Below are 23,757 nucleotides of genomic sequence, written 5' to 3' on the forward strand. Positions count from 1 at the left end.
TATTTTTAGTAGAGACGGGGTTTCACCACGTTGGCCAGGCTCGTCTCCAACTCCTGACCTCAGGTGATCCACCCGCCTCGGCCTCCCAAAGTGCTGGGATTACAGGCAGGAGCCGCCGCACACGGCCGGTACTGTACTTTCATGTGACCGGCAGCGCAGTAGGTTTGTTTCCACCAGCATCACCACAAACGTGTGAGTGAAGTGTTGCTCTGCAATGACTGCAACATCGCAACCAAAGGAATTTTCAGCTCCATGAATATCTTATGGGACCACCACCGTGCACGCTGTCTGTCATTGAACAAAACGTTGCTATGCAGTGCATGACAGTATGTGTAAACAAACACACATTTACATCGGCACAGAGAACAGCTCACAGGTTCTACACCAAAACGTCAGCACTGATGGTTTCCAGAGTATTTTTTTTTCTTTTGTTCCCTTTTGTCCACGTTATCTGTAATTTCAAATTTCAGTACAATGAACCTGGCTAATATGTCATATCCTAAAGGGTTCTGCAAGTTTTTCTATTTGATTTTTCAATCGTGCAGTTCTGTCCAAGTCAGACTCCTGCACTCACCCATCTCGGCTGCCAGTGTCCGCTCCAGGCTGAAGTTGGGTGCCCTCTGCCGGAGAGGCCCACTTGGGCTGGAGAGGTGCCACTGTGCTCGGCTCCGGGGTGTGCTGGGCTCTGTGGCTCTTCTGGGAATCGGAGAACCCCTGGCCTTGGGGTAGGAAGCTCCATCCCTGGGCACAGATGCAGCAAAGGGCTGGGCTAATGTTCCTGCTGTGCTGGGGGACCGTGGAGGAAGGGACACACAGGGGTCACACAGAGTGAGACACTCAGGCGGCAGCATCTGAGCCCCTCCACATGCTAACCCAATAAGCTCCCACCCTTTGTAACTTTGCATCTCGGGTGGTACAATATTTCCAAGGACACACACACATTAGATGCCCAATTCTTTGTAAACTGTACACTGGCCAACCCAATATGCAAAATAATAAAGCTCAGTTTATGTATAGACTACATAAAGAGAAATAGGATTTCTAATCCTTCCTTTGCATGCACCCTTGGGTTGCCATGTGGGCCTCCTGAAGGGCCTGCACCCAGCTTTGGAGGCTCCATCCCTCCACTCTTCACCTCTGTCCCCTCCGCCTTCTCCCTTCCCTTTGGGTTCCATGTAGCCACCCTGAGTGCCCTTTGTCCTTGTCTTCTGTTCATCTCACAGCGCCCTCCCTGTAGTTTTTAATTCATTCACCCATTCATTTGCTCAACAAAAATGAATTTCCCAGTCTGTCGCTAATTAGCTATGTGAGGCTGGACTAGTTACTCCCCTCTCTGAAGCTCTGTTTCCTCTGTCCATAACACGGGAACAAGAAATCACGGTTAGGGGATGAAATGAGGCCCTACGAATGGACAGACCATCCTCTCTTATTCTGGGCCATCACAGGCACTGTGATTCCCAGGCTGTCCCAGGAATGTGGCACTGACGGGACAATGGCGGGATCCCGGGATACCTGATGTGGGAGAGCCGGTGCTCTGGAGTCTGGGTGAGGGGTGAAACTCTGCTTGTTTCTGAGCCCACAAAGCCACTGTCTGTCTCCGGGCATGCCATCCAGGTCTCCTGAAAGAGGCAGTATCCCTTTACGTCTGAGGAATGTGTCCAAGGCACACTGGGAAGCCCTTCCCAAATCGTGGCCTGGCCTCACCTCCCAGAGGCTCACACCCCAGGGATGCTGGCCCAGCTCCCAACAGCCAGGCCCAGGAGTGAGGGCTCTCAGGCTCTCAGGCTCTCAGGCCTCAGCACAAGAATCTGGCTACCGGCAGGGACTCTGCACCCCAGGAGGACCCTCAGCAAGTGCTGCCTCCCTGAGGGGTGGCAGCCAGAGCCCTTGGGAGAGACAAGGCCATGGACAAGGACTAGCAAGGGGAGAGGGAGAAAGCCTTATTTCCAGTGTCTCCTGGCTTAGGCCTGGAATACTATTGTCTTATCTGACAGTGGGAACGTTCAGGCCCAAGGCATTGGAAAAACGAGACCGTCAAATATGTACAGATCCTACCCGCTGGGTTTAACACACGGCACAGAGAACATAAACAGAGCAACACAGGTGCCTGCCCTCGCTGAGTTCATGTCTAGTGCAGAGAATCCTGACCATGGGCTCGTTAGGACTACAGAAGAGTGTGTGTGTGTGTGTGTGTGTGTGTGTGTGTGTGTGTGTGTGTGTGTGTGTGTTTGTGCATAAGTGCACATGCATGCATATATATGCATTATTCTATGACAGTCACATTTCCATAGTGGCCTGTGACTTTGCAGCAGTGATGTCTGCTCTAAAGAGCGTACAACTAGCCTCTCCAGCTGTGAAGGGCAGGTTCAGAGAAGTATAAGCAATGGGTTGCAAGCTCTCAGAGGAGGAACAAGAGCTCCGGAAGAGGGACAGGTTTGGGGGGTGACACTGAGCATAAGTCCTGCATGTCAGGTGGGATTGTGGCTGGCAGGGACAGGAGCAGCAAGTATTCCAAGAAGGAATAGCACAAGGAAAGACCCAGAAGCAGAAAGTTGAGAAGACCCAGGAATGACCCTGAGGTTCTGGGCCCATTCCCCCATGTGGAGACTTACCTCCAGGTGGGGCCCACCGCCTCGGTGCAAAGGCTTCTGTGGAAGGCGCTCAGAGATGCCGCTTCCCTCCAGGCTGGTCATACTACTTTGGTGGGATGCTGCGGACTTGGTGCCTGGAGGGTGGGGTGGCACGCCAGGGCCTGGAGGGGCTGCCTCAGCCTTGCCCAGGCCTGACATGTGTCCGTCTCTAGCCAGGGATGCCTGGAAACCTGGTGGCTTCACAGATACCATCTTCTCCGTGGCCTCCCTGGCATGGGAAGAGAAGACCATCCTTGAGTTCTGCCAGGCAGCCCTGATGCAGGGGTTGGCCTGTCCTGGGAGCCAAGCAGCCCAGGGCACAAGCTCTGGAGTCAGACATCCCTGGCTGCCCAGCCTGGTTCTGCCACCTTCTAGCTGTGTGACCTAGGGCAAGGCACTTCCCCTCTCTCAACCTCACTTTTCTCAACTATAAAATATGGATGCCAACAAAACCCACCCAACACCAAAGAGGAAATGTTAAAGCAGCATTTCCCAGACTTAAGGAGTTTGCATACCACCTTCCCTATTTCAGGCATTTCCATAAACTTCCATCTACTCCAGAGATTTTAGATCACTATTCAAAACAGAAGATCAGTGTGTCATGTGACAAACAGAAACTAACTTTGAGGATAAATATAAGAAACCTGAATATTATCATATACTAGATAGATCCACTTGCCTGCTAAATGCTCTAGGCCTTGTGTGCTCTCACACTGTCTCTCTCTCTCTTTTTCCACAGAAGTTCAAGAGAGGCATTAAAGACACCACAGCTCTCAGTAAACTATCACAAGGACAAAAAAACCAAACGCCGCATGTTCTCACTCATAGGTGGGAATTGAACAATGAAAACAAATGGACACAGGAAGGGGAACATCACACACCGGGGGCTGTTGTGGGGTGGGGGGAGGGGGAGGGATAGCATTAGGAGATATACCTAATGTTAAATGACGAGTTAATGGGTGCAGCACACCAACATGGCACATGTATACATATGTAACAAACCTGCACGTTGTGCACGTGTACCCTAAAACTTAAAGTACAAAAAAAGAAAAATAAAAAAGACACCACAGCACTGAGACTTTCTCCTTGGCATCACTGGAAGGTCAGAGACAGAAAAAGAGAATGATATTCTTTTTTCTTTTTTTTTTTTTTGAGACAGGGTCTCACACTATCACCCAGGCTGGAGTGCAGTGGCCCGATCTCAGCTCACTGCAACCTCCGCCTCCTGGGCTCAAGAGATTCACCTGCTTCAGCCTCCCAAATAGCTAGGGCTATAGGCGTGTACCACCATGCCTGGCTAATTTTTGTATTTTTTGTTGAGGTGGGGCTTTGCCATTTTGCTTAGGCTAGTCTTGAACTCCTGGACTCAAGTGATCCACCTGCCTTGGCCTCCCTCAATGCTGGGATTACAGGCATGAGCCACTGTGCCCAGCTGAGAATAATGTTCTTTAATACTGCATGTGTCCTACTGAAAATCATGTCCCACACTACCCAAAATCATTTCAAGGGCTATCAGTGGTATACATTCCACACTTGAAGAGGCAGGACAGGTAAGCCATGTCTAAACTGTGAAGCGCTGTTTTATTCACTCTGACAGTGATCACCCCTGTGGTTTTAGGGTGGAACCAAACATTCTGCAGGAAAGGCTCAGTGACTTACTCCAGGGGAGCCCCATGACTTTTCTCAGCCTGCACCGGGCACTGCCTTGGGAGGACTCTGGTGGCCTCTGCTTTCCCTGGAGTTGCAGCCACCCCATCAACTTCCAGGGAGTCACCTCCCCCCTCTTCCTCCTCATCCTCCTCCTCCATTCTCATGGCTTCTGGGAGAGACTTCACACTGAGGTACCTGCAGAAGAACACACAGAGGGGCATGACCTCTGCCCAGTGGGGGACAGCCAAGATCCAGCTGCTGGCCAGACACCCTGGTCAGGTCCAGGTGGCACTCACCGCTCCATGAGGCCATGGTAAACTTGCTTCATCTGCAGCTCCTTGTGCCCGAGTCGGGCCAGGGGGTCCTGTGGCCTGTCCTCCACTTCACTGTTGCCAGAGTTCACCTCCACATTTACGTGCAATGGGCAGGGGCCAGTGCTGGCGGCGGCAGTGGTGGTAGCAGGCTGGGGTCAGAAAGATGGACAGACAGAGATTCAGCAGACAGTTAAACACCACTTTTAAGCACTTACCTCCTGCCAGGCTCGAGCTGTGGGTTGAGGGGTAAGAAGCACATTGGATTCACTAAGCCCACCACCCTTTTATGCATGTGTAAACTACAGAGACTGGGCTGTGTGGTCTTCGATACTGGCTGCCATGAATTGAGCACCTGCTGTGTGCCAGGCACCATACAGATATCATGTCACAACAATCCCACCAGTACCTACGATTATTACAACCCATGTTATAGACAGGTAACTCACGCTCAAATGATTTGCCCAAAGTCAACAGAAACAAGGAGCAGAGTTGAGATTTGAACCTAGATTTCCTGCCAGAGTTAACTCTCCTGACCCCCATCCATTCCAGCATGGCCACCCCAGCCCCCTGCAACACCTTCACTGCAGGAGCATGAGGGTCCCTCAAGATACTGTACTCAGGTTTTCTCCCCATTCATGCGTGTAGTGGCACCTGGTAGAGTTTTCCTACCCTCTAGGCCAGAGCACAGCACAAGATTTTCCCCAAACCATAGGGCCAGCATGACCTCAGCTGTCAGGGATGTCCTACCAGTGTCCCACCCTACCCAGCATGCCAGGCTCTCTTTCCTGCTCCCATTCTCAACAGACAAGTCTTTGCAGCACAGGCAACAGGAGTTGGGAGGCATAGAGACCCCACCACTGTCATCTGTGTGAATGCACTACACTCAATTTGCTCGCCTGCAAAACGGAGATAGTGATTGTCTCTCAGGGGGTCGTGGTGTGGGCCAGACAGCCTTCTACAAAGCCCCTTTCGTGTAGGGCTCTTGTCTAGGTTTCACCCCATTATCCGTGCAGTACTACAAGCTAGAAACCTGGAGCCATCCGTGTCTCCCTTCCCTCTCACGGCCACTCCAAGTCTACTCAAACACACCTTCCCAACCTCTCTTAAGTCCACACATGCTTCTCCATTTGCCCTGCCACCTCCCCAGCCTCAGACTGGCCTACCCACAAGTCATCTTATGTCATCCCCTGCCAGAAAATCCAGCAGAGTTTAAGGCCAAGCTCTCTACGTGACCCACAAGCCCCTACATCATGGGGCCCCTGCCTGCCTCTCCAGTCACATCTCAGACTATTTTTCCCTTCTCTTCCCATACTCTAGCCACAGGGCCTTTGCACAAGCTGTTTTCCCTGCTGGATGGGTTTTCTCTTTCTGTCTCTAGTAATTCCTACTTAGTCTCAGGTCTCATTTAAACATTACTTCTTCAGGGAAAGCTTCTCTGACTTCCTCCTCAAACTCAGTCATGTTACTCCTGCTACTCTCACAGAACCCCATAATTCTCCTTCAGTGCACTGACCAAAATTATAACTAAATCACTGTAACCAGTTCAACTCTACAGAAAACTCTGTGAAGGTAGACACCACCTTCCCTGCCACCTCCCATCCCACTGAATCCCTACCACGTGTCATGGTACATGGCACACACTTCATAAATATGTAATATTTACATATTTGGCACACACTGGCATATGGCACACACTTCATAAATATGTAATATGTACTGAAGAAATGAATTAACGAAGAAATGAATACACGAGGGAACAGCCCAATATGGTTGAGCCAAGAGGTACCTCAGGGCAGGAGATCTTGATGGCTGGCATGGGGGCTTGTCCAGAAGGAGCAGGCAGGTGCGTTGGCTGATGGAGGCAGGGCAGGGCTGGGGTGCTGTCCAGAGCTGAGTCTGACCCGGGCGGCTCAGGCTCTTGCTGGGTCTGGTCTATATGTTCCTTCAGCTCTTCCAGGCAGCTTCCCAGACGGTATATCTCTGCCTCCAGCTCCCTGGAATACAGAAACATCAGCACCAGGAGCCCAAGATGGCAACCACATCAGGCAGGTCCAGGAACAGAGTATCAGAGCAGAGACTCCAGGGGATGCCCCCTTAGGGTCCATTTAATATCAGCCTTTAGATGATGGTGAGAACTCAAAATAAGCAAGATGAAAGAAGGTTCCATTGGGAATCAGGAGGTCTCAGCCCAAGTCCCCTCTGCCATCCACAGGCTGTGGGACATTAGAGAAATCCCACCCCCATCTAGCCTCAGTTTCCCCATCATCCAATAAGGGTTTCAAGGCATCTTCTCAGCACGTGGGTCCAAAGGGACTCAAATCTCAGCTTTTGATCGTGCCACCATTTGGATATGTATACTAATTAGGATAAGATTTCTCTCTATTCCCCGTGTACAAATTATAAGGACAAAGTGCCTCCCTCCTGGAGACTGAGGGACCCCAGGGGCCCATCCCATCCGTCCTTCCAGGCCTTCCACCCCAGCAGGTACCTGCAAGGATCAAATCTTCCAGGCGTCCCCTTGGAGCCGGCAAGCGGCTGGGCAGGGTGTTGCTCCCGACAAGCCTTCAGGTACTCCTCCTCTAGGGCCGCGTGGGCAGCCTTCAGCCGCTGGAAGCCCTGAAACCAGACCAGGCCAGGAAGACTTGAGTGCTCAGCCCCCGCGGGGCCTGTCCCTGCAGACACAGTGGATGAGACAGCTTGCGGGAGGCCATGGGATGCACCTGGGCCCCTGGGTTCATGCAAGATACAGGCTGAGGTTGAGATCTCTGGAGGCTGCCTGCCCTGGAGAGCTGCCGTGGTCAAGCTCTCTGCCATCAGGCTGGCACAACAGAGACACAACTTAGAGACTTGGCACCAGCTCCAGAGGGCACCAGCCCTTCCTGCATAGACTTACAAGGACCCCAATGTACCACAAACTGTCATAGCTGTCACAGTGTCAAATACACTCTCACTATTATCTCCATAAGGACCCTTTACATGAGAGACTCTGGATCCTCATTCTTGATTTGCAAAACTGTGGGCTTCAGAAAATTAGCCACTCTTTCCCCAAATCCTTATAGACTATCGACACCGATAATGTTATCATCACCATCACATTATTGAGAATGTTTACTGAGCATTGAGGCTCTGGGCTAAAGCACTTTGCATTTATTTAATCTTCAATATAATCATAATGAGAGGGGTGATTTATCATCTTCATTTAAAAAGGATGAAACTGAGGCACAGGGAGGTCACTTAAGTTGATGAAGGTCATGGAGTGAGTGAGTTGTAGAGACAGGATGTGGGCCCAGGCCCTCTGGCCCCAGAGCTCATGGTCCTAGCAATTCTGCTAGGCTCCCATAGGAGGATCACAGGTAATACATGGCTAAAGCTGCAGGAATTGGGGTTGGTATCACTGTCTTACTACCATCCGCATCCCACTCAACTCTGAGGAGAGACAGAGGCCAAGCACAACCTAAAACCCATTCCCTGGTCACATCTAATCTTCTGACAGCTCTCAACTTCCCTGTATATGGGGGGATTAGAACAGAGAGCAAAAAAATGAATGTTTTAGTTTACAAGGTCCTTGGTCATCCACTGGATGATATTACATGATACATATGACACATTTTGTGATTGGAAAATGTACATGACATCTATGTAACCACACAGGAAATATCCTGCCATAACATTTTTTTAGAAACTAGGTGTTTTGAATTTGCCTCTCCAGACCTTCTCTCAGCTCCTCTCCCACCCTGCTCTGTGCTTTGAGCATCAGGGCTGTCTACCTGCTGGATTCTGGTTGGGTCTGTCTAGTGGGAGGGACCTATGAGAGATCACAGGGTGGGAAGAGAGAGACTTGAGAGTGGGCACAGCTCCCGGCTAACGCTACTACCTGGGGATTCCCCAGTCTTTGTTGGGTCCCCTGATGCTGCCCACACCTTTGCTGACAGTTCTCTCCTTTGACGCCTACACTCCCAGACTTGAGAGCCCCACCTGTCGCTTACTGGGACCCTGGCTGATGCAGCAGGAATCTAAATTGTATTTATGACCACCGTTATCTAAAACTCCAAATTCCAAAGGATATACACCAATAGGATTCTATAAAGGGTCTCCCCTCCAGCCCCCACTTTTTTTAACAGGGTTTCCAAACTTTTGGCAACTATTTTGTAATTTTGTTTAAAGGCGATAAAAAAGAAAAGGCCTTTTTCTGCTTGCTGAGAGGCAGGATAATTTGTGGAAAGTAGTGCAGGGCAGTGATTATGACCCTGGATTTGAAAGAGAGACAGACCTGGCTCCAGGTTCTCCTGCCTACTAGCTGTGGGGCCTTTGAGTCACCCCTCTGAGCTTCAGCTCCATCCTGGTTAAATGAGGGTGATAACTGTAACTGCTTCACTGGGTTTTGATGATGACCAAATAAAATAACATACTCTAGGGTTTACCACAGTCCCTGTACACAACCATCCTTGCTTAATAATGGGTAACTATTGTGAAATAATGATCGTTATCATGGGAAGCTACTCAGGAGCTGTTTGCTCTAAAAGAGACCGTGTGTCTGGGATTCTCTTTTCTGTCTTGCAGCAAAGAAGGCTTCAGAGACAGAGTCATGGGAGACAGTGGTTGTCTGGCAGTTCCACGGGTGGCTCCTGAATTGGGCAGTACCTTGACTTGGTCCTGGGGCATGAGACGTCCTGCCTGTATCAGTCTTTCAAAGGCCTCCACCTGGACATTGGGAGTGGAAGGAAATATGCTCCATTAATCCAGTCCTGTAGACTCCCACACCCAGCCACATCTATGCTTTGGTAAGAGGAGCTGGGTCCATCCTCAGGATGTGGGGTTTCTGCCAAGCATGGAGAGGTGGGTGCTGGGAACAGCTTCTACCGCCAGCCCAGGCATGGTAGCCTTGAGAAAAATTGAAGTGGAACCTGCAGGAATTTACTGACAACAAAGCAAGTCACTCATGTGCATCAAGACTAATGAGTCAGGATATTTACTGCAGCATGAACAGTAGGGAGGGGACAAGAAATTGCCTAAATGCCTGTCAGTGGAATAGTATTCAGCCATCAACAAGAGGAAGGCACATGTGTATGTTCTGAGCTATTAATGCCTCCAAGACCTATTTTTCAGTGTCAAATCAAGGTACAGGGCAATGTTTACGGTATGCTACCATCTGTATAGAATATGTGGAGAGTAAAAAGGAAAACGATAAATACATTGCTTATATACGATATACTATCTCTAGAGGAATTCAAGAAACTAAAATATGAATTGCTTCTGGGAAGGAGAACTGGGTGGCTGGAAGACAGGAATGAGAAGTAGATTTTTCTACTACATGTCCTTTGCACCCTCTGAAATCTGAACAATGTGAATTCGTTGCCTACCCAAAAATAAATATTCAAATTTAGGACTTCAAAAAGTCAAGGTACAGTAGCTTATGCAGCCATTTCTACAAATGCAAGTGTGTGCATTGAACATTTTTGCATGGGTTGGAGGAAAGATTTAGTTTTTGCTCAATACGCCCTCTGTACTGTGCAAAGGTCCTTATCATGGGCATCTATTACCTGCTCAAAAAAGTTTAATTACAAAAAAAGGCAAGGGATGATGTAAGGTTCGGTTTTAAGAAAGCTCTAGATCAGTGTGAAATATAGAAATGTATATTATATAATCATATTATATAATTTTATAATATATAAAATAGAAATATGTGAGCTACACCATTTAATTTATAATTTTCTCATAGCCACATTGAGAATGTAAAAAGAAACAGGTAAAATTAATTTTTATATTTTATTTAGCCCCAAATATCATTTCAACATGTAATCAATACTACAAAAATAGGGAGACACTTTATATTTCTAAGTCTCTGAAATCTGGTATGTGTTTCATACCCACAGCACGTCTCAATTCAGAGCAGCCCACGTCAAGCACTCAACAGTCACATGCGGCCAGCAGCTTCTGAATTGGACTGTGCAGCACTAAACATGAGGGGTCAGCTAAGGCCCCAGCTCCTGCTCAGTGTGATGATTTGACATTGCTTTATTTTGTGGACAACACATAGGACGAAGAAGAAATGTGTCTCCGGCTATGGAACCAAGAATGGTGGTGGCAAAAGGAAACGAAGCCTGTAATCCCAGCACTTTGGGAGGCCGAGGCAGGCATATCACCTGAGGTCAGGAGCTCGAGACCAGCCTGGCCAACATGGTGAAACCCCATCTCTACTAAAAATACAAAAATTAGCCGGGCATGGTGGCGCGTGCCTGTAATCTCAGCTTCTAGGGAGGCTTGAGGCAGGAGAATTGCTTGAACCCGGGAAGCGGAGGTTGCAGTGAGCCAAGACTGCACCACTGCACTCCAGCCTGGGCGACAGAGCGAGACTCTGTCTCAAAAAAAAAAAAAAAAGAAGAAAAGAAATGAAGTACTTGTATGTGCTACTCCAACAAGGATTAATTTTGAAAACATCATGGTAAGTGACAGATGTCAGACACAGGACAAATATTGCATGAATCTATTGCTATGAGACATCCACAATAGGCAAGCCTATAAAGACAGGAAGCAGAAGAGCAGCTGACGGAGGCTGGGGAAAGAGGGGATGGGGAGTGACTGCCTAATACAGATGAGGTTTCTTAGTGCGTGATGAAAATCTTCTAAAACTGACTGTGGTGATAGTGGCAGAACTGTGAATACACTAAAAACCGCTGAAGCAAGCATACACTTTAAATGAGTCAACCGCATGGTATGTGAATTATATTTCAGTAAAGCAAGGGAAAGAAGGAGAGATGGGAGGGGAGGGAAGAGGAGGGGAGGGGAGGAGAGAAGAGGAGAGGGGAAGGGAGAGGAGAGGAGAGGAGGGAAGGGAAGGGAAGAATAAAATGGTGGTGCTTCTCTGAAAGAATTTGTTTTATGGGCATGGTGGTGCATGTAACTATTGCATTTCTCTTTTGGCATTGGCAACTAGGAAGCTCAAAGCTAAAAGTGTGACTCTAATGTGCTTAGGGTCCAACACAACATTTTATTTACTCACTCCACGTATTTTATTTTTTTCTACCGTTACTTCCTCTCTGCCCCAGTTTTCTCACTTCTGTTTTCAGAATGTGGCTAAAACGTATGTATTTTCATAAGGTACTTTAAACCACTTCTGGAATAAAGCCAATGTACAGTTATAAACAGACCTGCAAACAATTCACGGTTACTTGGACTGTTTGATGAAGATACGAAGACCCTTGAGAAGTAACTAGGAATTGATTTATCTAATAAAATGAACTAAGAAAGTGAGGCAACTTATCCTGAATAGGAAAAGGTAGAGTGGAGATTCTGTTACCCTTCCAGAATCCTGAAAGAGCTCAGAGTTTCCCGGGAGCTAGCCTAGAGACACTTCCAAGCACAAGTGGAAGGATTTGGATGAGATGCATTGCCAAAAAGGGGGGTGAGACCTAGCACTGGTGACAAGGAGGAGGCTGGAGCTGTGTGGCCTCTAAAACCAGGGAGGGGCTCATGTTTTGGGGATGGCTGAGTTAACTCGGTGCAGAGGCAGGTGAATGACAAGTGAGACTCCCAGAGTCCCTCTCACCCAAGCAGGCAGAGGTTCTGTGTTCTCCAGGTGAGTTAAGTCTCTCGGGGGAAAAGCTGGGAGTCCACTCACCTTGGCCAGGAACTGGCTGGCCTGAGAAGCCAGTGCCTGGGTCTGCTCTGCTGAGGACTGGTCCTCAGCGATGTCCCGGTTCTCCGGAAGCCACCCCAGGGTGGGCATGCTGCTAAGCGAGGAGGGGCTCAAGTCTCCTCGAGCTGATGGCCACCCTGGAATACACAATTGCTGAAAGCTGGGGCCAAGAACAGTCCTTCCAGGAGCTGAAGGACTGAGGCTGAACGTCAAAGCCACCACCTCCGTCATCAAGTTATAGCACAGTCACCATGTGCTATCTTCACATCAGCCCCAGGAAGTGGGCTGGGTAGAGCATTGTCCCCCATTTACAAGGGAGAACAAGGTCCCGATCTGCCTCAGGCCACACGGTTGGCTGGAGCAGAGCTACGCTAGGCCTCTGGGTTCCCAGTCAACAGCGTGGGCTCTCACACAGGGAGACGTGAATTCCAATCCAGACACTTCCCCTCCATAGCTGTATGAACTTCAGCATGTCCTCACCTCTCCAATTGGTCCCCTTGGCTGTCATGGGTGTGACAACAGTGCACACCTCAGCGGGTTATTGTGGGGATTAAGTGAGGTCACATGTATCAAGGCTTAGCACAGGGCCTGGCTGAGATATGGGCTCCCCAGGGACAATGCTCTATGTTTTCAACTCACCCAGGGTCACCAAGATGCCAAGTGGCAGGGCCAGGGCTGCCCCCAGGCTGCTGTGGATCAAAGCAGGACACTTTCCACATCTCTGACCCTTTTGAGTCAAAGTGCCCAGGGTGGGGCCTTGCCTCCCTCCTTCCCCTGGCCTGAGGCCAGCATCATCCCCAGGGTGAACCAAGTCAGTCCCACAGAGCAGAATCCCAGGCAGAAGGAGCCTCCAGCTGCAGCTCTTCTCCCAGACTCACCTGAGGCTGCAGAGGCCTGGGGGTCCTCGGCCGGGCCCGGCCACCACTCTGCAGAGCGGGGCTGTGGGATGGTGAAGGACAAGACCTTGGTCCCCTGGGGCACCATTCCCGTGTGGATGCTGTGGTTGGGCTGGGGTGGGTCAGAGAACAGGTTCACCTGAGGAAGCAGGGAGGCACAGCAGAGCCAAGTCAGGGTAGGGGCAAACCCACCTGAAACGCCTCATCTTCATTCAGGAGCTCAACACACATGCCCTGTAGTAATAAATACCATCTTTCAGTGCAGCCCTTGGCTAGGCCAAACACAGGTGAAGAACTGCATGCCTTTTCATTTACTCTTAATGGCAGTCCTGAAAGGAAGACAGGGTGGGGACCCCAACAGCCCATTATATAGAAGAAAAAACTGAGACACAGAGAGGTTATTAAGTCAGTTACTCAAAATCCCCAGCTGATAAGTCCTTGGATGAGGATTACAACACTGCTCTATCTGACCCCAACACCTATGGTTCTCCTATTAACAGTAATTTTTTATTAATAATGTGTGTTATAATTATATCATAATTAATATACCATATAACATATAATTATTTCTTAACAAATATAAGCATTTCTAATAATTATTATACTGATAATAATAGCAACTAATAGCTGTTTAAATGAATGAGTGAACCAGCAAGTAAACAAACTAATCTGCCATTGGTAGCGGATCTCTATCATTTGAGGATGGATTTAACATGGCAGCCAGCCCAGTTGGTGAGGGAGCAGTCTGGAGTCAGGCAGGTGACCAAGGAAGGCCTCTTGAAGCTGGAAAGCAGAGGGAAACCACAGGCTGTTCAACAGCTTAAAGCAGAGTTGAGAGAACTATGTTCTGTTTTTGTAAAGAAGGTTTTATTGAACACAGCCATGCCTGTTTGTTTATGTGTTGTCTATGGCTGCTTTCACACTCTGGTGGCAGAGTTGAGTAGTTGTGACAGAGACTATATGCTCCACAAAGCCAAACATCGTCACAATCTGGCCCTTTACAGAGAAAGTTTGCCAACTCTGGCTTAGCACGTGGGCTCTGCAGCTAGAGCCCAGGTTCCTGTCTAGGCTGTACCACAGCACACCTCTGAGTCCTAGTTGGTTTAATAACCTCTCTGCGCACAAAATAAGTGCTCAATAAATAGCGGCCACCACCCTGACATTCATCACCATTATCTTCACCACCACCGTCATCACCACTACCATCATTAGCATCACCATCAGCATCACCATCAGCATCATCACCACCACTGTCATCACCACCACCATCATCACCATCAGCACCATAACAATCACCACTATTACCATCACCATCATTCACCATCATTACCGTCACCATCACTATCACCATTATCACCAACACCATCACTATTATCACCACCACCATCACCATTTTTACCATTACCATCATCATAACCATCACCATTATCACCATCACCGTTATCGTCATCACCATCATTATCTGCACAGCCACCATGGAGACAGGCCCGTGGAAAAGCAACACCCCTTAGTGGGACTTGCTCATCATGATGTCGGGGGGGTTATCTTAACTGCCCCCGCTGCACCAAGGTCAGGAATGAGCAGTTTAGGGTGGGCCTGGTGGAAGGGGCTCCCTGGCCCCCAGGCAAGCAGCCTCTCTTGCTTAAGCTGTATAGGTCCCGGCTGTAGCCGAAAAATCAACTCCAAGTGTGGCATGGTCCCCGCCGCCTCCCCCTCTTTCAGGCCCAGCCTCCCCAGATGAGAACAAAGCTGGATTTTAATAATCCCCTCAGCCATCTGCTCAGACTCCCCTGTGGGGGCCTTTCCTATCAGCACCCCTCTCCTGAGGTGACCCAAATCCCAGGGGAGGCCCAGCCCTCTGACATGTTTCCCTCCCCAGACCCCTCTCTCAGCCTCAGACCCCACCTAGGGAGTGACAGGGAATGGGGATGGGCCAGGGAAGCCAGGAAGCCCTTTTGTTTCAGGGACTGAAAAGGAGTTTGAAGCAGAGAAGCCCAAAACCTGAGCAGATGCCCAGGCAGAGCGATGAGGTGGGGAGTGGCGGTGGGGGTGGCAGCTGCAGCTGCTCAGGCCGGGCCCTCCCAGGGCCGGTCTCTCTGGACACAGCCAGGGTGTCCCGGGTGCTCCCCAAGGCTGGATTCACTCCCTCGGGGGATTCTGTGAAAGGTGAATCAGGATTCTGTGAAGGGAGGACTAGTGAATTTGGGAAACATTGGGTTAAACAAATGAATATTCTCTGCACAGATGGATTTCTCTCAGCCTTTAAAATGCTAATGGGCTTTATGAATGGGGAGGGAGGGGAGGAGGAAGAGAGAGAGGAAGATGTTTCCCCAACTCATCTGCATACAGAAGCCTCCCCCTCCCCCCATCCCCACCCAGGGGCTTCTAGACCAACTTGCAGCCATCAGAACACACTGAAAAGAGGTGGTTTTACATCATCTCCGTAATTCCTTCTTGGGTAATTTCTGGTCACCTCAGCTCTTCCAGATCCCTCTTCAGCTGAGATGGAGGAACAGGGGCTGGGGGGGAGGTGGCAACATGGCAGCAAATGCAGTGAGATCACTATAAACCCTGGCCAGAGGCCAGTGTAGAGAACAGAGCCCACCAGTGACTCCTGACCAGTCCTGGCTCCCTGCCCCACAGCTGGGCTCCCTGGTCCTGCCCCAACCCCAAGGCTCCAGACCCATCGGTGTTCCTGGGCCAGGCCTCCCCAGCTGCAGATCCCGCAACTACCGAGTCTAGTTCTGCTAGAGCGTGGTGTCACTCGTGGGCTTCAGAGCTAGGCTGCCGAGTTCTAACTCCTGCTCTGGCACCTACTTGTTGAGTGATCTTGGTCAAGTTACTTAACCTCTCTGTGCCTCAGCTTCCCCAACTGCAAATTATTTAAGAGAGTGGTCCATAAACATCACCTATGACCATTCTTATTACTATAACAGTCATCAATCCGCCTCATCCCTATGCCTGTCTCCACACTCAGTGCCAGGGCTTACCCAGGCATGAGGAAAAAAACACCTGTTCTGGAATCAGGGAGATGTAGGTTTCAGTCCCAGCTTTGCCTGTTGCACCAGCTGTGGGATGTTGAGCAAACCATTCCACCTGGCTGCGCCTTGGTGTGTGTGTGGAGGGGCTCAAATATGACCCTGAAGCTGGGGTGGGATACCTGTTGCTGCTCAGTGAATGTCAATCTCCTTCCTATGGGTCCCCATCCATTGCTGTCCACCTACCCACCATGCCTAGCCTGGGTGTCCAGCGCAACATCCCCAGCACGGCTCCCTCCCAGGTGGGTCCAGCCCTTCCCCGTGGGCTCTGAGCAGAGTGAAGTGGCTCAGTGGGTCCTGGGGGTGTCTGAGGACTGCCTCTGAACTCGTGGGTTCTGAGCAGAAGACCATCCTGGGGTCTCTCCAGCCTTCGGGGTAGAGTGCACAGAGGTCCAGATGGAGTGAGGCACTGGCCAGCTGGAATCTCAGCTCCCCTCAAGCCCCATGGACCCAGAGTGAATCCCCTCCCTGCTCCGGGGCTCTGTGTTCTCTTCTGCACATAGGAGCTGCAAGCCTGCCGTGTACTGTTCCTTCAGGGCAGCTGTGAGATGGGGTTGGGCAGGAGGTGATAGTATCATCCTGCTTCCTTCCGGTAGAGCCCTGAATGGTGCTCACACTTCTTGAGGCTGAGAGAGGGGTTGGGGGAGGGAGCAGAGCCCTCGGGCCAAGCAATCATTTTTCCAGAAAGCGGGAGTGAGTGAGCTGGCACAGAACCATTTCCGGCCTCTCCTGTGACACCCTCACACACATGAGCCAGGGGTCTGGGTGCCAGCCAGGGCAGGGTGACTACACATGGGGGGGACCCTGAGTCCTACTGGGTCAAGGGAGCACCCACGAGAGGAGATACCCCAGCTGTGCTCCCCCGTGTTCATCCCCGCCTGTCACTGTGGCTGGCACACAAGAGGCCTGGCAGTAAACACCTTTATAATAATAATATTCCCTAACTCTTACGAAGTGCCTGCCTAGTGCCAGGTAAATGCTTTCTGTATACTGACTCATGCCCTTAAACGAGTGCAGGAGGAAGGAAGGGAGGAGGGAGGGTGGAGACGCTCCACGCCTCCAGCCCCCGCCACTCCATGACCTTCAGAGGCCCCTACCCCAACGGGAGCCCCAGTTTCCCAATCTGCCAAATGGGGAAGCCCAAGTGTTTGGGTCTGATGACCAGTTCCTTTCTCCTTGGACCTACTTGGAGTCTGCAGCCATGGGAATGTGGTTTCCCCAGAGAGGATGACCTAACAAAGCCCCTTCCCTCCCTTTCCCAACTCCCCCGTCTCTTCCAACCCTGGATCTGGCTCAGCGGTTCAGAAAGCTGGAAGGAGCCTGCTTGGCTCCCAGGAGGAAGTCTGATTAGCCCCTCTTTTACAGATGTGCCCGATGAGGCCAAGAGGGAAGGGTCCTGCCTGTGCCAGGCAGCAGGTGTGGGGACACAGCCGGGGGGTCCTGGTCCTAGAACAGGCCCCCTTCCATTTCCTCACCATAGTGGCCTCTGCCCACCCGCCCCGGAAGTGCCTCTCGACAATGAGAGCAGCAGCTGTGGTGGGGGCAGGGTCCTGGAGCATGACAGGGGGAGGCATTGGGGCATCTGCATCTCTGCACCTCAGCTCCCACATCCTCCTCTACTGCTGCCTGATGAGGCAAGAGGAGGGCACAGCAAAAGCAGGAAGCTACGAGGGGCCGCACACGTCCCACTTCCTGCCTCACTCAGAAAAGAGGAAGGTGCAGAATTCACAGCCTCCTCCGAAGACGGGGTGGGGGCTTGGGGTGGTGGGTTCCCCCTCTGCTCTCCTCCTGCCCCCTACTGCCGTTCAGGGGAGGGGAGAGGCTGTGGTGAGGTGGTGGGGAGGGAGAAAGGCAAAGGCGTGATCCAGGAAGATTCAGGCCCAAAAAACAAGCACCAGGGGCTGAGCAGAAATTCTGTGTTACTCTTTTGAGGCTCACAGAGCCCAAGTAACGTCCTTAAGGTCACACAGCTGGTTAGCAATGGAGCCAGGAGTCGAACCCAGGTGGTCTTACTCCAGAACCCATCTAGAAGGAGAGAGATTCTCATGAAATTCCTGGGCTCATGGTAGCTCAGGCCTGTAATCCCAGCAGCACTTTGGGAGGCTGAGGCAGGAGGATCACTTGAGCCCAGGAGTTCAAGACCAGCTTGGGCAACAAAGTAAGACCCCGTCTCTACAAAACATTAAAAAAAAAAAATTAGCAGGGAACAGTGATGACTGCCTGTATTCCCAGCTACCAGGGAGGCTGAAGCGAGAGGATCCCTTGAGCCCAGGAGGTTGAGATTGCAGTGAGTTACGACCATGCCACTGCACTCCAGCCTAGGTGACAGAGCAAGACCCTGACTCAAAAAAAAAAAAAAAAGCCCAGGGAGGGCAAGGTCACTGCCCAAGGTCACAGAGGGACCTTGGGGTAGAAGAAAACTGGTGTTCCACTATCTCCAGGGCCTCAGTAGATGGAGGAGGCAGCGGCCTTTCTCTAGGACTATGGAAAAGTGTCACCTCCTCGGGGACTTGGGCCCATGCCTCCACCCCATCCCGGCCTGGTACCTTGGCCCCGAGGCGTAGCTGGTCAATGGTGTTCTCGGCCTCAGCGTACTTGGTGAGGAGCCTGTGGTAGTCTTCCTGCAGAAAGGGGGAGCAACACGGTCACAGGCGCAGGCACACAATGAACCCCTCCTTGCTGGGAGACCCTGATAGCAAACCCCCCTCCATAAGGGCTTCTGCGTTCCTGAGAGGAAAGCATTCCATGGTGGGATCCGAGCTGAGCAATCTTCAGGCTTGTGTGCAACACAGACCCACCACGTCCAAGTTCTGGAGCATGAGAGGGCAGTGGGACAACTCTTCTACCCCCATGACAACGGGTCTAGACTGAGGGCCTCCGGCTGGTTTACCTTGATACATAACCCATATCGCAGATGGCTGCCACTATTTTATTTATCCAAATGCCCTGCCCACCGGTTGGCTCTGTGGGGTGAGGCCCATATCTTTCTTCCCCCCTGCTGCACTGTCGGTGTTTAAGTAGCATGTGCTTAAGAAGTACTTGATTTTCAATGGCTAACTGAATGAATCACCCAAGAGTCCCATGGCAGAGAAATAGAAGACTTAAAATCACTGTTCCACCTACTCAGAGTCACTTATCTTAAACAAGCCCAAAGAACTTTATAAAAACAAGTCATTGCAGGAAAAAAGGAAAAGCATGTCACCTTTGAAGGATGTGAGGAACTGACTCCTTCTGAAAACGGGTCGGTAACTAAGTAAGTACCATTATGGGTCAGTAACGGTAACAGTAAAAGGACAGAACGGAACATCTCGCTGGCCCTTCCCACAGGAACAAGAACTTGGTAACCAAGTAGTTGATGAGGGACACTTTTACTTTTTAGCATATTTCCAGCAATTAATGCAGGAATGAGAGCATTAGCATACTACCACTTTGTCACCTCAAATGAAAGACTAGCCCAAGACAATGACCATCAGAGGCTGTCAAAATCACCAACAAGAGAGCAGCAGGCATCCTGTGCTTGCTGAAGGAGGCACACAGGCCACCTATCATGTGCTCTTGCCAAAACTCCCCACGCCCGTGGAGCTCATGGTCTGGAGGGGAAATAGTCATGTTTCTCCTCCAGACCACCAAAGCCTCTAGCTCGAAACCTAACAATATTCAAGAAAAAGAGGACAATGGGACGCATGAAGAGAGACCACAACACATCAGCAAAGCCCAGACTGCGGACGACTCTGCAGGACAGACTGATTTCCACAACAAATGAATTGCACGGCAGAAGTAAGAAGGAGGACGGACTAAGAGAGTAAAAGAGATCTGAAAAAGTAAATGCAAGAAAGAAAGAAAGAAAAAGACAAAGGGAGAGGACAGACTTAAAAGGCACCAAATGCAATACACAAGCCACGTTTGGATCCTGAGGCCCATGGATGGGAACGAATAAGCCATTTATGAGACACAGAGAGATCTGAATGCAGGTGTGATATTTGTTCATATTTAAGGACCTGGTGTTAACATTTAGGTGACCATGGTATGTGGTTATGTTTAAAATAAGGTCTTTATCTTTAGACATACACACACTAACATATTTTTAGATAAAAGGATTGGATGCCTGAAATTTTGCTTCAAAATAATCTAGTGGGGGTGAATAGGGGAGAGGTAAGGCCACAGGCGAGAAAGGTTTTCGGGGCTGCTAATTGTGGATGCAGGGGGTAGGTACATGGGAGTGTATTCTACGATTTTCTCTCTTGTATATGTTTTAAGTTTTTCATAGAAGAAGTTGAAAAGAAACAAACAGATGATCCTTGAAACCTGAGTACAATCACTGGTCTTTTTGAGCAAAGGGCTTGGGTCTATCTCAGGGCTCCAGGTACACCCTCCCTCCACCAGCACGGAGTTCCTGGCCCAGACCCCAGGCCTCCCTACCCCAGCCAGCCTCTACCCCAGGGCTTCCCACCCCAGCCAGCCTCCACCTCAGGCCTCCCCACCCCACCAGCCTTTACCCCTGGGCTTCCCACCCAAGCCAGCCTCCACCCCAGGCCTCTCCACCCCACCAGCCCCTATCCCAGGACTCCCCACCCCAGCCAGCCTCTACCCCAGGGCTCCCCACCCCAGGCCTCCCCACCCCACTGGCCTCCATCCCAGGGCTTCCCACCCTAGCCAGCCTCCACCCCAGGCCTCCCCACCCCACCGACCTCCATCCCAGGGCTTCCCACTCCAGCCAGGCTCTATCCCAGGCATCTCCACCCCAGCCAGCCTCTACTCCAGGCCTCCCCACCCCAATTAGCCTCCACCCCAAGCCAACAGGGGCCTTGGTGACACATCCACAGCCATGAGTCCCACTAACCTGGAGCTGATGGACCAGCTCAGTGGCTTGCTCAGGCGTCTGAAATTCTTGGGGTACCCTGGTGATAGGGTGGGCAGGAGGCGTGTCCTTTGCCAGGGCTGCTTCTCCACTGCTCAACAGCACCTCCTGCACAATCTCAGCTGGTGACTTGAAGATGAGGGGCCTGGCAGGGGCCTGAGGCTTCCTGTTGTGGCTTCTGGACTTGGGGGGACGGTAGCTCTCATCTTTAGGGAATCTCACCCGGGGCCCTACCTTGGAGAAATCAGGGAGTGGGTAGTTCAACTGCCCCCGGCCATACTTGGGGGCATTAGAAGAGGAGCGGCCAGCCAGAGTGGCTCCCTGTCTGGGCAGCGGCCTGCCCTGCCGGGTTGGCCTGGGCTGGGGATTCAGGGGGCTGATGGAGCCAATGAATCGGGAAGGGAGTGGCTTAGGTGATGTCTTTGTCTGCTTCCAGATGTGTTCCTCGGGCTGAGGGCAGGAGAATCTGGTTGTTTCTCTCCTCCATCTATCTGTGGCACGCTGCGGACTCTGGGCTGGGGAAGCTGAGGAGTCCTGGAATTCCATGGGGGTTGCCCGAGCAACACTGCCTCCAGTTCTGCCATCTGGGCTTAGGAGGTGGTGGCTGGGGCCCTCTGGCAAGGTTTCTGCCAGGGCAGTGGGCTGGGGGCCATCAGTCTCTCCTTCCCAGGTAGAATCAAGGCTGTCACTAGGGTGGTCGAGGCTCACTGTCCCACTGCTCCAGGACCTTGCCGGGCTGAGTTCAACGGATGGGTTGACCTCTGAATGTTCAGAAAGTTTGTCCCCACTGGCTTGTTCACCAGAAGCCACCCAGCCCCTGGCCTGACCATGCCCAAGAGCCATGGGGCTGGTGTTTCCATGGCTTTCCAAGCTGAGACCAGCCTCATACCCCAACCTTGAGGAACTCTCTCCAGCCTCCTCAACCTCCAGACTTCCGAGGGTCCCATCTGGCTCCTCTTCAGTCATGTCCAGCTGACGGCCCTGCTGGGGGAGCCAGGCAAGAGGCTCGTGGGAACTTGCTGGGCTGTCCACATCCTCTGCTTCAGCCTCTGGAAAGACAGGCCATTCACTTCTTAGCATATACCAGCTCTGCACCCACCTTGTAACTTACCCTAAGTCACTTCAACTCTCTGGCTTCCATTTCCTCATCATGTGGGGATGGAAAGAATCCCAAGGTGGTGGTAGACTTAGCCAAGTGCTTGTCTGATACCTGATCTGGTTATCTCAGAGGTCCTTCAAACTCAAACCCAAAGCCGGTGGATGGTCCCTCCAGTGTCTCCCATCTCAGCAGACGGCAACACCATCCCCTCTATGCATACAGGCCAGAAGCCTGGGAGGCATCTTTGCCATCTCTCTCCCTCTAACCCCCTGAATCCAATCTGTCACTTGGTCCTGTCCAATGGGACCTCCTATAAAGATTGCAAACTCATCTACTGCTCTGAAGTCTACCACCACTACCTTAGCTCGCGTCCCATCCTCTCTTGTCTGGCTAACTGCAGTCAGTAGCCACCTAACCGTCTCCTCTATCCTCACCCACATCCCACATGTGAAAACTCATCCATGTCTTCCTGTGGAAGAAAAGCAGAACCTTCACTATGGTCCTAAGGTTGCTGCCACCCCGGCCCCATTAGCTCTCCTGATCCATCTCTCTCCATGGCCCCTCAAGCTCCCCCTGCTCCTGCTATGTGCACACAACGCTCCTCCCACCATGGGGGCTACGCATGTGCGCATCCCTCTGCCGAGGGATTCTCTCCTCTCCTTGGCCTAGTTAACTCCTATCTGTCCTTCAGGCGTTCGCTCAACCTCTGCCTCCTCAAGGAAGACTTAGCTCTCCCTGACTAGGTCAAGTTCTCCCTTTTACAGGCCCTCATAGGACTGGCTTCCTCTACTTTGTAACACTTATCATAGCAGCAGTTTTCCATTTATTTGTGCAGTTGTTTCATTGACATTTGTCTCGCCCACTACACTGCAAGCTCTATGAAGCCAAGGATGCTCTCTGTTTTGTTCACGATTGTATTTGCAGTGTCGGTACCTGACACTATTTGTTGACTGAACAGAAGGAAGGAGAAAAGGGAGGTGAGTGAGGAAGAGAGGGAAGGAAGGAGGGAGAGAGGAAGATAAGGTATATAAAGCCCCTAGGAAATAGTTATTGTAATTATTACATAGTGGGTACTCAAGAAATATTTATCCATCTACCCACCCATCTATCCCGCCATCCTTCCTCCCAACATCCATCCATCTACCCACCCATGCACCCATTCATCACCCACCCGTCCATTCATCCATGCATCTAACCACCATCCATGCAGTCATTGTTTATGGAGCACCCATTCTACTCTAGACCCCGTGTTGACCTCAGGGATAAGTCCAAAGTTTCATGAGACATAGTTTGGGTACCACCAGGCATAGACTCTCTGTTCAGGCAAATGCACCTTTGTCGCACTCTCTGTTCCTCCATGCTCTTTCCCCTACCCTTGATGCCTCTATGTCTCTTAACCACTTAATATGTCCTTCAGCAAGTTACTCTTGCTTACAGCAGCATACTTGAAGCCCAGGGAGGTTACGTAAGTTGCCAAAGATCACCCAGTGGTTCCCTGGACCTAGGACCCAGGCCCCAGCCATGCAGGTGAGTTTGCTTCCACCACTAGGGGTCACGTACTAGGGGTGAAGGGGCCTGGGCTTTGGAGCTAGGGAGCCCTGGGTTCAATCCTGGCTCCTATCACTCGTCACTGGGG

General features: G+C 51.0%; 1 protein-coding gene across 19 annotated transcripts in view; it reads right to left on the reverse strand.

The window, feature by feature from the left end:
* AKNA (AT-hook transcription factor) overlaps positions 1 to 23,757 on the reverse strand; it is a 62,310-nt gene that overhangs the window by 19,239 nt on the left and 19,314 nt on the right. For all 19 annotated transcript variants that reach the window (XM_063696710.1, XM_031014332.3, XM_055350490.2 and 16 more), the window contains 12 exons: positions 21,005 to 22,071; positions 18,711 to 18,785; positions 13,109 to 13,265; positions 12,213 to 12,367; positions 9,236 to 9,295; positions 7,083 to 7,210; positions 6,381 to 6,588; positions 4,577 to 4,743; positions 4,290 to 4,475; positions 2,613 to 2,859; positions 1,513 to 1,619; positions 575 to 786 (listed from right to left, as the gene is read on the reverse strand). In XM_063696710.1, the coding sequence (XP_063552780.1) occupies positions 575 to 786; positions 1,513 to 1,619; positions 2,613 to 2,859; positions 4,290 to 4,475; positions 4,577 to 4,743; positions 6,381 to 6,588; positions 7,083 to 7,210; positions 9,236 to 9,295; positions 12,213 to 12,367; positions 13,109 to 13,265; positions 18,711 to 18,785; positions 21,005 to 22,071 (2,769 nt within the window). The remainder of the gene's footprint in view (positions 1 to 574; positions 787 to 1,512; positions 1,620 to 2,612; positions 2,860 to 4,289; positions 4,476 to 4,576; positions 4,744 to 6,380; positions 6,589 to 7,082; positions 7,211 to 9,235; positions 9,296 to 12,212; positions 12,368 to 13,108; positions 13,266 to 18,710; positions 18,786 to 21,004; positions 22,072 to 23,757) is intronic.

Source organism: Gorilla gorilla, chromosome 13 (assembly GCF_029281585.2).
Source record: "Gorilla gorilla gorilla isolate KB3781 chromosome 13, NHGRI_mGorGor1-v2.1_pri, whole genome shotgun sequence".
Lineage (NCBI taxonomy): Eukaryota > Metazoa > Chordata > Mammalia > Primates > Hominidae > Gorilla > Gorilla gorilla.